Here is a 14,780-nt window from a genome sequence, read left to right as displayed (position 1 = left end):
GAGTTCCACAGATCTGACTAAAGAAGATTTTTCTCAACTTTGTTTTAAATTAATAACTTTTAATTTTAAGACTATGCCCTCTTGTCCTTAATATACACACCAAGGGAAACATCTCATCTACATAAGCTCTGTCAAAACCTTTCAAAATTCAAAATGTTTCTATGAGATCCCCTCTCATTCTTCAATGAATATAGTCCAAGAGCTGCCAAATGTTCCCCATACATTAGCCCTTGTATTCCAGGAATCATCCTAGTAAATCTCCTCTGCACTCTCTCCAACAACATCACATCCTTTCTAAAATAGGGGGCTCAAAACTGCACCAGTACTCTAAATGAGGTCTCACCAGTGCCCCATAGAACCTCATCTACATTTCTTTACTCTAAAAAACTATTCCTCTTGAAATGAATGCCAATATAGCATTCGCTTTCTTCACTACCGATCTAATCTGGTCATTAACTTTAAGGTTTCCCTGCACGAGAACGCCCAGGTCCATTTGCACTTACGAGGATTGAATTATCTCCCCATCCAAATAGTATTCTGCCTGTTTATCTCCACTGACAAAATGTAGAGTCGAACACTTTTCAACATTGTTTCTCATCTGCCATTTTACCCAGTCCTCTAGTCCTTCTGCAACTTTTCAGTTTCTTCAACACTTCCTGCTCTGCCAGCTATTTTGGTGTCATTTGTAAATTTGGCCACAAAGCCATTCAATCCTCAATCCAAATTATTAATATAAATTGTAAACAGTAGCGGCCCCAAGACCAAATCCTGCAGAATTCTGCTTGTTACAGGCAGCCAAACTAAATAAGATTCCTTTATTTCAAACCTTTTTTTCCTGCCTAACAGCCAATTTTCTATCTAATCTAATATCGTCACTGTAATTCCATGAGCCTTCATCTTATTAGACAGCCTCACATGTGGCACCTTATCAAAAGCTTTCTGAAAATCCAAATACACAACATCCACACCCTCCCCTTTGTCTGTCCTACCTGAGATTACCTCAAAACATTCTGACAGATGGGTCAGGCAGGATCTACAAATCAAAAAGCCGTGCTGACTTGGACCTATCCTGTCATGCATCTCTAGGTATTTCATCACCACATTCTTGAGGATCGACTCTAATACTTTCCCAACCACCTCTGTCAGACTAATAGGCTTATAGTTTCATTTTATCAGTCCTCCAACTTTCTTAAACACCGGAAACACATTTTCAACCTTCCAATCCTCTGGAATAATGCCAGAGTCTATTGACTTCTAGAAAATCGTCACCAATGGGTCCACAATCTCCAAAACTACCTCTTAGAACTCAGTCTGGTCCAGGAGATTTATCAATCTTTAATCCATCCATCTTACCTAGCACTATTTCTCTAATAATCCTAACTGTATCTAATTCTACTCCCTGAACTCTTACCAAGAGAGACACAGCTGAAGTAATGTCACACAATCACATAGCTCAGGAAAGTACATTGGCAAAATAGGATAATAATGATCAATCTTATTGCTTCACTCAAGATATTCTCACCAGATTCTTGTCTGCAGTCCTTGTTTGCCTCAACTGGCTATAATAAAATTAGACAAACATAAACCAATTTTGGATGAGAGGTTCAATCCCACTTCCATTATTTAAAAAAGCTGTTTCATCAATTTCTCATTGTATTCATGCCCTGTGGTGGCACACATCCTCATGGCGAACCAGCCCCGATTGTATCGCCATGTGGTGGGGCAGCCATGGGGAAATGGCGTCATCAGAGGTTTCTCTCTGACTCCAGTATCCCTTCCAGCGCGGACCCTGGGCAGTGATTATGATGTCACAATACACCAGGCTCAGCTGAATTTGAATAAAAACAGTCATTGACCTTTGGTGTGGAAGCAGTGATTTCCTTTAGCTCCTGCAAGCTCCACAGTGGTGACCCCGATGGGCCCAGACATCTATCTGGACCCAGTGAACATGGACACAGCTGAGGTAGCCCCCAAACTGCTCCCCTTCTGGCCCCATCCTCCACGGAGGTGGTTAGGGCAGGTGGAGGCACAATTCCACCTCCGCAACATCTCAGCTGATTCCACAAAATTTTACCACGCTGGACTAGGACACGGTGGTGAGGGTGGACGAAATCATTCATCGGCCACCAGCAGTGGGCAAGTATACTGCCCTCAAAAATCTACTCCTGGGGAAGTTTGGCCTCACTCCCCAGCAGCGTCCTTCCAGGCTCTTACACCTGGATGGGTTGGGGGATCGCAGCCCCTCAGCCCTCATGGACGAAATGCTGACCCTGGCGGAGGATCATGAATCGTGCTTCCTCTTCCACCAGATATTCCTTGAACAGATGCCATAAGATTTCCAGCTCTATCTGTCTGAAGAGGACTTTTCTGAACCCCCCATAAGGCCGCAGCCCGGGCAGATGCCCTCTGGCGCGCAAAACAAGAGAACGAGGCAGCCCTCAGCCAAGTCTCCAAGCCGGGGCCCCGCCATCCTCAGGATATCCCCAAGCACAAGCCAGAGGAAACCCAGTCAACATGGTTCTTTTATCACCAGCCCTGTGACTTCCAGGGAAATGGCCAGGCCAACCGCCGTTGATGGCTGTGATGGTTGGCCCCGTGAACAGCCTCCTTTACCTCACTGACAAGTCCACGGGCCACTGTTTCCTGGTGGACACAGGGGCCGAGCTGAGCGCCCTCCCCCCTACAGCACTGGAAACTTGCACCTGGACCCCCAGTCCAACCCCGCGGGCTGCCAATGGTTCTGCAATCAAAACCTATGGCACCTATAGGGCACAGATACAGATAGGGGATGAAATGTTCACTTGGAGGTTCATCCTGGCCTTGTAGCCACTACCACAGACGAGTTTCCTGCCATCCTGGAGCTACGCTTCAGACAGGTACCCAGTCCCCCATATCGAGGACTTCATGGCCAACCTCTAAGGTGCACAGTTCTTTTCAAAAGTCGATCTGGTGCGTGAATACCACTAGATCCCGGTACACCCCAATGACTTTAGAAAGTCCACCATTATCACCACTTTTGGCTTGTTCGAGTTCCTCTGGATGCTGTTCGGGTTGAAGAACGCGGCCCAGATGTTCCAGCGCCTCATGGACGCAGTGGGTAGGGATTTGGACTTTGTCTTTATCTACCTAGATGACATCATGGTAGCCAGCCGCTGCCACGAAGAGCACAAGGCTTATCTCCGTACCCTGTTCGCCCTGCTGGCAGAATTTGGCCTCACAGTCAACAAGGCCAAATGCCAGTTTGGGAAACAGACATTGCAGTTCCTGGGGCACACAATCTCAGTGTCTGGGGCAGCTCCGGCATCAGAGAAAGTGGCAGCCATCCAGCGGTTTCCCAAACCCTCCTCCCTCAAGGGCCTGCAGGAATTTGTGGGAATGGTAAAGTTTTACCAAAGATTCATCGCCAACGCCACCTGCATCATGCGCCCTCTTTTCACGCTGATCACGACGAAAGAGAAGACCCTGGCCTGGTCAGAGGAGGAGGAGGTGGACGAGGCCTTCACTGCAATGAAACAGGCTCTTGCAGAGGTGACTTTGTTGGTGCTCCCACTCCCGGAAGTGCACAGGGCGCTCTAGGTCGATGCTTCTGCCATGGCAGTCGGAGGAGTACTGGAACAGTGGCTGTATGGGCAATGGCGCCCGCTAACCTTTTTCAGTAAGCAGTTGCGGCCGCCGGAGCTTGAATGCAGTGTGTTTGGCCAGGAGCTCCTGGCGCTATACCTGGCCATCCGCCACTTCTGATACTCCTTGGAGGGCAGAACTTTCATTGTTTTTACCATTCACAAGACCCTCACCCAAACACTGGCTATGGCCACGACCCGTGGTCGGCCAGGCAACAGCGCCACCTGTCCTACATGTCTGAATTCACGACAGACATCCAGCACAGGGCGGGCAAGGACAATGTGGTCACAGATGCGCTCTCCCGCCCAGCCCTCAGCACGCTAGCTCCCGGCCTTGAATACGCAGAACTAGCACAGGCCCAGCAGCATGACGCCAAAACTCAAGCTCTCCAGACCGCCATCTCAGGTCTCCAGCTCAAGGATATCCAGCTTCCTGACTCTGCCTAGCCACTGCTCTGCGACACCTCCACCAGCTCACCACGCCCGGTAGTCCCACAGGAGTGGAGGGCAGCTCTATCCACAATCTCGTCCACCCCTCAGTAAAAACCACCATGTGATTCGTCTAGCATGGCTTCAAGAAGAAGGTGGCAGCGCTAACCCGCAACTGCATCAGGTGCCAGATGTCTAAAATCCACAGGCACACGCAGGCCCCTGTTCAACATTTCAACTCAGCAACGCAGAGGTTCCAACATATCCATGTGGATGTCGTGGGCCCCTTGCTGGTGTCCAGGGAGTCACGATACCTGTTTACTATAGTGGACAGACCAACCAGGTGGCCAGACCAACCAGGTGGCCGGAAGCCATTCCAGTCCGTGAGGCATCAGCAGAGCCGTGTGCTAGAGACCTGGTCAGCCAGTGGATCGCTCATTTCAGCTTGCCAGCACACATCACGAGCGACAGAGACGCCCAATTTACCTCCGCATTATGGTTGCAGCTGGCAAGGCTTTTAGGGGTAACACTGCAGCATCCCTTCCAGCGCGGACCCTGGGCAGCGATTATGACGTCACAATGCACAATGTGATTGAAGTCATGCTGCCCTTAAAGGGGCACGATGAATTTGAATAAAAATAGTCATTAATGACCTTTGCTGTGGCAGCACTGATTTCCTTCAGCTCCTGCAAGCGCCACAGCCCTTGATTTTTTGGAAAATGAACAAAACCAAACTGTGGATAAGTCAAAGGAACCTCTAGCCATCAGGATTTGTGTGTCTTCATTACAGGGAGATGGAGAAGTAGGATGTTAATCAACTCACTACCATCTCCAAAAAAAGGAAATGGTGGTGCTGCTGGAGATGTTGTAATGGCAGTGCTTCAGCTAGTGTGGACCTGGGAGAGCGAGGAGTGCAGACATGCACTACTATCAGGGTCCTACCACCCAGTTCTAAAGATGACGGATCTGTACAGGCTTTAAAGAGCCTGTTAAAAGAACCAATAGTGTTACTTTTAAAATCCTGCAACCATGGGATCTGTTACCTGCAGTGGGCAGCGTACCACAAGGGATTGCAGATTCCATGGGAGCAGTGGACTGGCACAAGTCGCCAGAAATGGAGAGAACACCACCTCCCTTCACTTACTGAAGGAGAAGCATAGAAGTTGACCCGACATGACAGTGACCATGGCAGTGAACTTTGAGGGGTTCAGCAAGTACCCACAGAGGCTGCAGGCTGCTGGTAATGCAGTTAAATGACATCGTGGGCTGGTGGAGATTGGCTTGTGGGAACGATGTTTTGGAACTAGGATTCAAGAGGGTATCCATGGAAAGGTTTTAAACTGGATTTGAAATTGGATGTGTAGGGGAAAACAGAGAGTGGTAGTGGATGATTGCTTCTCAGACTAGAGGCCTGTGATTAGTAGTGTGCCTCAGGGATCTGTGTTGGGACCATTGCTGTTTGTTGTCTATATCAATGATCTGGATTATAATGTGGTAAATTGGATCAGCAAGTTTGCTGATGACACAAGGACAGGAGGTGTAGCGGACAGTGAGGAAGATTTTCAAAGCTTGCAGAGGGATCTGGACCAGCTGGGAGAATGGGCCAAAAAAATGGCAGATGGAGTTTAATGCAGACAAATGTGCAGTATTGTATTTTAGAAAAACAAACTAAAGTAGGACATACACGGTAAATGGTAGGGCACTGAAGAGTGCAAAGGAGCAAAGAGATCTGGGAGTAAAAATGAAGATGGACAAGGTTGGAAAGAAAGCTTTTGGCATTTAGCCTTTATAAATCAAAGCATTGAATATAGGAGTTGGAATGTTATGTTAAAGGTATTTAAGACATTGGTGAGGTCATATTTGGAATATTGTATGCAGTTCTGGTCGCATAACTACAGGAAGGATATCAATAAGATTGAAAAAATGCAGAGAAGATTTACTAAGATGTTACCAGGTCTTCAGGAGTTGAATTACAGGGAAAGATTAAACAGAATAGGACATTATTCCTTGGAACAAAGAAGAATGAGGGTAGATTTGATAGAGGTTTACAAGATTATGAGAGGTATAGATAGAGTGGAGAGGTAAGTATGAAAGGGAGAACTTCTTCACTCAGAGAGTGCTGGGGGTGTCGAACGATATGCCATCTGATGAGGTGAATGTGGGCTCGATCTTAAGTTTTAAGAATAAATTGAATAGAGACATAGATGGCGGAGCTCTGGAGGATTATGGAATGAAAGCAGGTTCTTTGGGACTAGCAGAATAATGGTCAGCACAGACTAAAGGCCCAAATGGCCTGTTTTCTATGCTGTAGCATTCTATGGTTCTATGAGCAAGAAGGGCTTCTCAAGGGCCTCGGATGCTGAAGGCTTCCTGATTGTGTCGGAGGTTTAGACCTGGAGCTCGGGTTGCCAATAATTTAAACTGGAGTCTGTGCAGTTGTAGATGCAGTGGGAGCACTGGAGGTGAATCCACAGACTTTGATTGTTTCTGAAGGGATTTTCTTTTGCTTCTCTTACTCGTATTGTTGGGGACACCGGACAAAAGCTGAAGTATAACTTGCATTTTACATTTTAATACAGTAAATTATTATGTTACCAAAAAGGAAGCTTTAAATGCTTTTAAATCTTGGAGGGAGAGTACAATGTTTACTGATATGAAAGGTAACTGCAGAGGTCTGAGAGAGAAGCTGTCCAAAGTTGCTTGGAAAGCGTCCCTGGCAGGGATGACAATAGAGCAGCAATAGCAGGATTTCCACGATTGGATCATCCCAAAGAAGAGACATTCTAAAAGGAAGGTGAGGCAACCATGGCTGACAAGGGAAGTCAAAGGGAGCATGAAAGCAAAAGAGGGCACAGGATTTTTGAAAAAAATTAGCAGGGAGCTGGCAGATTGGAAAGCTTTTTAAAACCAACAGAAAGCAATTGGGGGGGGGGGGGTTGGGGGGAGATGAAATATGAATACAAGCAGGCCAATAGCATAAAAGAGGATACCAAAAAAATTCAGATATATAAATAGAGGCAAGAGTGGACATCGGATTGCTGGAAAATGATGCTGAAGAAGTTGCCCTTGAGAACAAAGAAATGGTGGATGAACTGAATTGGTATTTTGCAGCAGTCTTCACTGGAAGACATCAACAATGTGCCTGAAATTTGACGGAGGCAGGGGGCAGAAATGAGTGTAGTCTCTATCACAAAGGAGAAGATGGATGGGAAACTGAAGAGCCCGAAGGTGGATGTCATCTAAACTGGACGAACTACACCCAAAGTCTGAAAGAGATAGCCCAACAGATTGTGGACAGATTAGTCATGATCTTTCAAGAATGACTAGATTCAGGAATACTGCCAGAGGAATGGAACATTTCAAATGTCATCTCACTCTTTAAAAAGGGAGAGAAGCAAAAAACAGGAAAATAGAGGCCATTTAGTCTGATTTCAGTAATTGATAAGATTTTAGAGTCCATTATTAAGGATAAGGATTCAGCGTACTTGAAAGAACAAGATAAAATAGGAAAAAGTCAGCAAGATTTCCTTCAGGGAAGATTTTGTTTGATAAATATGTTGCAATTCTTTGAGAAAGCAACAAGTAGGATAGACAAAGAGAGTTAGTGAATGTTGTTTACTTGGATTTTCAGAAGGACTTTAAATATGATGCAAGCCAATGTCATTACAGGAAAGGTACTTGTATGGATAGAAGATTGGTTGCCTGGCAGAAGGGAAAGAACGGGAATAAAGGGGGCCCATACTGGCTGGCTGCTTGCGACTAGAAGTGTAGGGTTAGTGTTAGGTTTGTTACTTTTCATGTTGTATGTAAATTATTTAGATAATGAAATTTATGGATTTGTAGCCAATTTTGCAAATGATACAAAGATAGGTTGATGTGAGGAAGCATGGAATCTGCAGAGGGACTTATAAATTTAAATTTAGACATACAGAATGGTAACAGGACCTTTCAGCCCACGAGTCCATGCTGTCTAATTACACCCAATTAATCTACGCTCCTAGTATGTTTTGATGGTGGGAGGAAACTGGAGCACTTGGAGAAGAATGTACAAACTCCTTTGAGACAGCATGAGATTTGAACCGCAGTCCAATTGCTTGGGCTGCTATGATAACCGTTCCATCTTTTTGAGCAGGTTGGGAGAATGGGCAAAGAAGTGGCAGATGGAATACACTACAGGGAAGTGTATGGTCATGCATTTTAGTAGAAGGAATAAAGGCATACACTAGTTTCTAAATGGGGAAAACAGAAATTGGAGATCCACAGGGACTTAGGAATGCGAGGGCAGGACCCCCTAAAGGTTAACTTGCAAGTTGATTCAGTTGTAAAGAAGGAAATGCAATGTTAACATTCCTTTCAAGAGGACAAGGATAGAAAAGCAAGGATGTAATGCTAAGGCTTCATAAGGCATTGGTGAAACCATATTTCAAATCAAGTCAAGCCAAGTTTAATGCTATCTGATTGCACAACCACAACCCGACCAGTCCTTAGTGCAAAATATGCAGTCATAACACACAGACAGACAGACAAGACATAATGCAGGATAAGCATTCAGTTATTCAAATTTTAAAAATCTTTTTTTGTAAATATGAGAGTCTCGGATGGTTAATGTGAGCAGGTCCTTTGGTCGTTCAACCTTCTCATTACCCATAGGAAGAAGTTGTTCCTCAGCCTGGTGGTGCAGGCTCTGATACTCCTGTATCTCTTTCTTGACAGGAGCAGCTGAAAGATGCTGTGTGTCGGGTGGAATGGGTCCTCATGAATTTTGTGTTCCCTCTTCAGACAACAATCCTGCTAGATCATGTTGGTGGGGGGGGGGGGGGTGTGGTTAGGGGGAAGAGAGTATTATGAGCAATTTTTGATCCCACATTGGAGGAAGGATGGGCTAGCTTTGGAGAAGGGCCAGAGGTTTACAAGTATCAGGGGTTGAAAAATTAATGTACAAGGAGCTTTTGATGGCTCTGGGACTGTATTCACTGGTATTTAAAAGAATGAGAGAGGACCCCATTGAAACCTACTGAATATTGAAAGGCCTGGATGGACAGGATACGGAGATGTTTCTGTGGTGATATGTAATTACACCACTAGGTAACCAGGGGTCATCGCAGTGACCTTGTATATAAAGCAGTCCAGAGCTACAGTCTATCCTTCCAGGTTTTTCTTGCAGAGAGAGAAAAGACCTCTTAGTGTACATATTAGCTTATTAAAGCTGTCTTATACTCACACTGCTGGTGTGGTTATTGTCAGTACAATTTATTAAACTAATATAACTATTAGGATGGAAGCTGCTTCTGTTCCAATGCGCATTCCCAACCACCTGGAGAATCTTCCTAAGGAATGGAATCCGGGGACAACTAGCACACACGTGCATCCAAGGACAGAGACGGCAAGGGACCGCTGTACTGGAATCATGGTGGAATACAGGGAAGACCAGAGAAGTACGATAGGGCAGGTAAGAAACGGCTAAGAGCCCTGCCTGCCCGTGGGTTCGCCAGTACAGGGGCCGCTGACCCTAAACCCCAGTCCGATCAGAAAGGGGCCATTATAAGCACGGGTGGAAGGATCTTCACAAGTCGTGCTCCTGATCGCCACGTATGTGTAGAATTCTTGACCACTCCAGAGCCAGGGAAAGCAGACACCGACCGCTACCATCACTCCCCAGCAGCAGTTTCCCGAGTACCACGGAGACCTGACGCTACCCCGGGGATTCCCCCTTAAGCCCACTGCAAATGTCCCAAAGCCAGAGACTCAGCCAACAGCCCCAAGCACCCAGGTTACTCCTCCAGCAGATACAAGCCCCACAGAGGCTCAAACAGCAGCTCCCAGTACCCCAGGGTCCACCCTTGCTACACCTAAGGGACCAGAGACTGCGGCTTACCATATGCTGCGACAAGACAGGCTGGAGCTCGACCCCAGAAATCCCGGAGCTGGCACACACTTTTGCCGCTGGCAGAGATGCTTTCTGAATTACGTGGAGGGGGCTGAGGCATCGGATAAAGAGTTATTAATGCTGCTGTTAGCCCAGCTGGGAGACCACCCTTACTCCCTTATACAGGATGCCAGGTCCTACCAAGAGGCAATGAGCATTTTACAGAGGCATTACAGTAAGAGGCCTAGTGAACTCCACTCCCGGTACAGACTCATGACCAGGTCACAACAAGTAGGGGAGTCTGCCAGAGACTTTATACTCTCTCTGAAAGTCCTGGCGAGAGGCTGCAAGTTTAAAGCAGTATCAGCTCAGGAGTATGCGGAGGACCTTATTAGGGACAGAATTGTTGCAGGCATACAGTCCACTGAGATGAGACATCAATTGCTGGAGAAAGGAATGGTGGGGCTCAGTGAGGCAGAGACTATTGCAGAAGCTTTAGAAAGCATCAGGAAAGAATTAGAGGAGTACTCACAGAACCCTGGGGCTGGGACAAATGTCACACTGCTGGACTCTCTAGCCCCACAAAAAGAAAAGTATGCTGCCTCACAGGAATTCATAGCAGCAGCAGTACACCTTGAGGGTCCCAAGTGCTTTTTCTGTGGACAAAGAAAGCACCCCAGAGCCCTCTGCTCTGCCAGAGAAAATGTCTGTTCCAACTGTAGAAAACGTGGGCATTATGCAAAAGTCTGCAGAAGCCCCAAGGTCACAGCCAAGGCCCATTCTCATGCTAATGAGAGGCGGGAAAGCTCTTCTTTCTCCAGAGACCAACAGAAGAAGAAGAATGCCATGTGCAGCCAGCAATCTTGGACAAATGCTACAAAGCAGAGGACACAGTCTTCAGCTGAGTACTATCGGATGGAAGGACATGAAGGACACTGCTTCCCTACCCATATATCAGGCGAGTCCACACAATTTATCTGATGCCACTGTATGCATCAAAATTAATGATGTGAGGGTAAATTGCTTAATAGATAATGGAAGCACAGTTTTATTGACCAGGGGTTAGTCAACCGCTTTGCCCTCCCCACACACCCAAGTGAGCACCAGATCCTGTTAGCAGCCAGAAGCCTTGCGGCTGAGTAAAACAGTTTTGCAGGGTTACTCTAGAAATCCAGGGTACAAAATACAAAGGGTTCAAATTACGAGTACTCCCTCACCTCTGTGCACTGGTACTATTGGGGTTAGATTTTCAGTGCCAGTTAGAAAGCATTACAATAGTGCACAATGGGCCTCACCCCCCACTACACTTCATGAAGAAACAACACTGCAGCCTGTCTGTCCTGAACATAGAACCCCCTCCGCTGTTCACACACCTGACCCCAGAATGCACACCAATAGCCACAAAGAGCAGGAGGTACAGCCCGAGGGACAAAGCCTTCATTAGGACAGAGGTCCGCAGGCTACCACAGGAGGGCATCACAGAGGAGAGCACCAGCCCCTGGAGAGCCCAGGTAGTTGTAATAAAGTCAGGAGAAAAACTGCACATGGTAGTGGATTACAGCCAGACAATCAACAAATTTACACAACAAGATGCCTACCCCCTGCTACGCATAGCAGACATGGTCAACATCATTGCGCAGTATAAGGTGTTCTCCACCATAGACCTGAAGGCAGCATATCACCAACTGCCCATTAGAAACAGTGATTGCATTTACACGGTATTTGAGGCAGGCGGCAGGCTGTATCAATTTCTGTGACTCCCCTTCGGTGTCACCAATGGAGTGTCCCTGTTTCAGAGAGAAATGGACTGAATAGTAGATGAGTTCCAACTGAAAGTGGTGTTCCCCTACTTAGACAACGTGACAATCTGTGGCCACACTCAGGAGGATCATGACATGAATTTAAAGCGCTTCTTCCAGGCAGCCGAGGAAAGGAACCTAACATATAACAGGGACAAATGCATCTTTAGCGCCAGGAAGTTGCCATTCCTGGGCTACATAGTGCAGAATGGGGAAATCAGCCCAGACCGAGCCCGTATGTGCCCTCTCCTAGACCTCCCAGTGCCACACACGCTGAAAGCACTTAAAAGGTGTTTGGGACTGTTCGCTTACAACGCCCAATGAGTCCCCAACTACGCCGACAGGGCCCACCCACTTATAAAAGCCTCAGTTTTCCCACTGTGCCCAGCAGCCACCAGAGCATTCAGGGACATTAGGGACCATATTGCTAAAGCTACCATGCGGTTCATAGATGAGTCGATCCCGTTTCAAGTAGAAACGGATGCATCCATTGTGGCTCTGGCAGCCACCCTAAACCAAGATGGACGACAGGTGGCCTTTTTCTCGCGAACCCTACAGGGGTCAGAGGTAAGGCACTCAGCAGTAGAGAAGGAGGCCCTAGCCATTGTGGAAGCAGTAAGGCACTGGTGACATTATCTGGCGTGCAAACACTTCATCCTTGTCACGGACCAACAGTCTGTGGCTTTTATGTTCGATAACCAGAACAGGGGGAGAATTAAGGACGACAAAATCTTGCGCTGGTGGATAGTATTGTCTACATTTAACTACAACATTCTATACAGCCCCGGGAGACTCAACAAGCCCCCGGACGCGCTGTCCAGAGGCACTTGTGTCATCCTTAACCACACGTCCCAGTTGCACAGCTAGACTGTTTCACTTCATTAAAACCCAAAACCTCCCATTTTCAGTAGAGGAAGTGAGGTCATTAACAAGAGCTGCTCCATCTGTACGGAATGCAAACCACAATTTTACCAGCCAGACAAAGCCACCCTGATAAAAGCTACCAAACCTTTTGAGCGCCTCAGCCTCAATTTTAAAGGCCCGCTCCAATCCAATAATAGAAATGTCTATTTCCTAAACATAATAGATGAATATTCCCATTTCCCCTTTGCATTCCCATGTTCTGATGTATCAGAAGCCACGGTTATAAAATGCCTCCAACCCATCTTCAGCATATTTGGGTACCTGAACTACATACACACAGACAGGGGTGCTGCATTCATGAGCGCAGAAGTACAGCACCACCTGCATGAGAGAGGGATTGCGACCAGCCACACTACAAGTTACAATCCCAGGGGGAATGGACAAGTCAAAAGGGAAAATGCCACTATCTGGAAAATGGTCCTCTTGACTTTAAAAGCAAAAGACCTGCCTGTTACTCGATGGCAAGAAGTGTTGCCAGAAGCCCTTCACTCTATATGTTCTTTGTTGTGTACTGCCACTAACATGACCCCACATGACCATATCTTTTCTTTCACAAGGAAAGCCACGACGGGCACAGTGCTGCCTAAATGGATGATGACACCGGGACCTGTTCTCCTCTGGAACCACTGCAGACCCCACAAAGCGGACCCGCTGGTGGATCAAGTGGAGTTGAGGCACGCGAACCCTCAGTACGCCTTCGTCACATTCCCAGATGGAAGAGAAGACTCGGTGGCCACCAGGGATCTCGCGCCGGCCAGATGTATGAACAACGCGGAGGAAACACAGATGTCTATGGATCAACAAGGAGCGCAGCAGCAGTCACTAGAACAGTCGTCCATCGAGTCACCCCAGAGGACTATACCACCCACCCCGGAAATCAGGATCTTGAGTACGCCCACCCCACAAAATATCACCACCCAGGACGATGGCAGGACCTAATCCCATACAAGACGATCCCCAGCCCACACGGCCACATGACCAACCAGTACTTCCCACTCCCACACCTCCACCAAGAAAGGCCGAAAGGCAGACCGCACTCTATACCCCTATACCACTACCGAGGAGGTCCAGAAGGCAATGGAAGCCATGAAAAATTTTGGACTTATAAACTTACAAACAAGGGAAGGAGGACGGGGAGGGGGGGTGGTGGGGTGGGGAAATAACAATTTTTTTAAGAGGGGGTGAATGTGGTGATATGTAATTACACCACTAGGTCACCAGGGGTCATCCTGGTGACCTTGTATATAAAGCAGTCCAGAGCTACAGTCTCGCCTTCCAGGTTCGTCTTGTAGAGAGACAAGACCTCTTAGTGTACATATTAGTTTATTAAAGCTGTCTTATACTCGCACTGCTGGTGTGATTATTGTCAGTACAGTTTCCACAATGCCCAATGACTTCACATCCACAGCAAGTAGAAAAGCCCAGGACTAGAGGGCACAGCCTCAGAATGAAAGGCACATCCCTTTAGAACAGAGATGTGGAGAAATTTCTTCAGCCAGAGGATGATGGATCTGTAGGACTTCTTGCACAGACAGCTGTGGAGGCAAAGCCATTGGATATATTTAAAGCAGAGGTTGACAGCTTCTTGAAAAGTAAGGATACCAATGGTTATCGGGAGAAGGCAGGAAAATAGGATTGAGAAGAAAAATATATCAGTCATGATTCAAAAGGTGGAGCTGAATAGTCTAATATTGCTGCCACATCTCATAGTTTGATGGATCCGAACATTGCTGGGCAAAGGAAGGACTGGAGGGCATTTTCACCGCAAACAATAACATTTTAATTTACCTTGATTTTTTTAATATTTAATAATTGATAATGATTGGTTAATGTCCACTAAACAGGTGAAACTTTCTATAATGTTAGCTGTTTTCTTTCGACAACACCTCTCATTCCACGTGGTATTTTATGAAAAGAGTTCATGTGGTTTTGCTTCACAGCCAGGACCACAACTAATCAGATTCCTGTTGAAAGCTTTGACCTGACCAAAGCCAGCTCCCCCGGCAGCTCTGACTCAACTCGAGTCTCATGCACACAGAACTCACAAATCAATATTGTCATTGCGAACCACGACCTACTTTCTGATGACATCACCAATCAGACACATTCAAGCATTGACATCTGGGCAGCAAACAAATTGAA

General features: G+C 46.8%; 1 protein-coding gene across 2 annotated transcripts; it reads left to right on the top strand.

The window, feature by feature from the left end:
- The first annotated feature begins 4,797 nt into the window (after window positions 1-4,797).
- LOC138762508 (uncharacterized) lies at window positions 4,798-13,770 on the top strand. Of its 2 annotated transcripts, none has more exons than XM_069936243.1 (2): window positions 4,798-5,289; window positions 9,324-13,770. In XM_069936243.1, exon 2 carries the CDS (start codon window positions 9,928-9,930, stop codon window positions 10,894-10,896), a length of 969 nt encoding a protein of 322 aa, XP_069792344.1. In that variant the 5' UTR covers window positions 4,798-5,289; window positions 9,324-9,927; the 3' UTR covers window positions 10,897-13,770. The 2 variants fall into 2 exon arrangements, with proteins under 2 accessions (XP_069792344.1, XP_069792343.1); XM_069936242.1 differs by having other exon boundaries at window positions 4,798-6,843.
- Window positions 13,771-14,780: the final 1,010 nt, after the last annotated feature.

This window comes from Narcine bancroftii, chromosome 1 (assembly GCF_036971445.1).
Source record: "Narcine bancroftii isolate sNarBan1 chromosome 1, sNarBan1.hap1, whole genome shotgun sequence".
NCBI classification, from domain to species: Eukaryota; Metazoa; Chordata; class Chondrichthyes; order Torpediniformes; family Narcinidae; genus Narcine; species Narcine bancroftii.
This window is presented reverse-complemented; position numbering and strand designations above follow the sequence as displayed.

Coding starts and splice junctions, on each gene's coding strand:
- LOC138762508 (XM_069936243.1), top strand. CDS start 9,928: ATGCTGCGACAAGACAGGCTGGAGCTCGACCCCAGAAATCCCGGAGCT.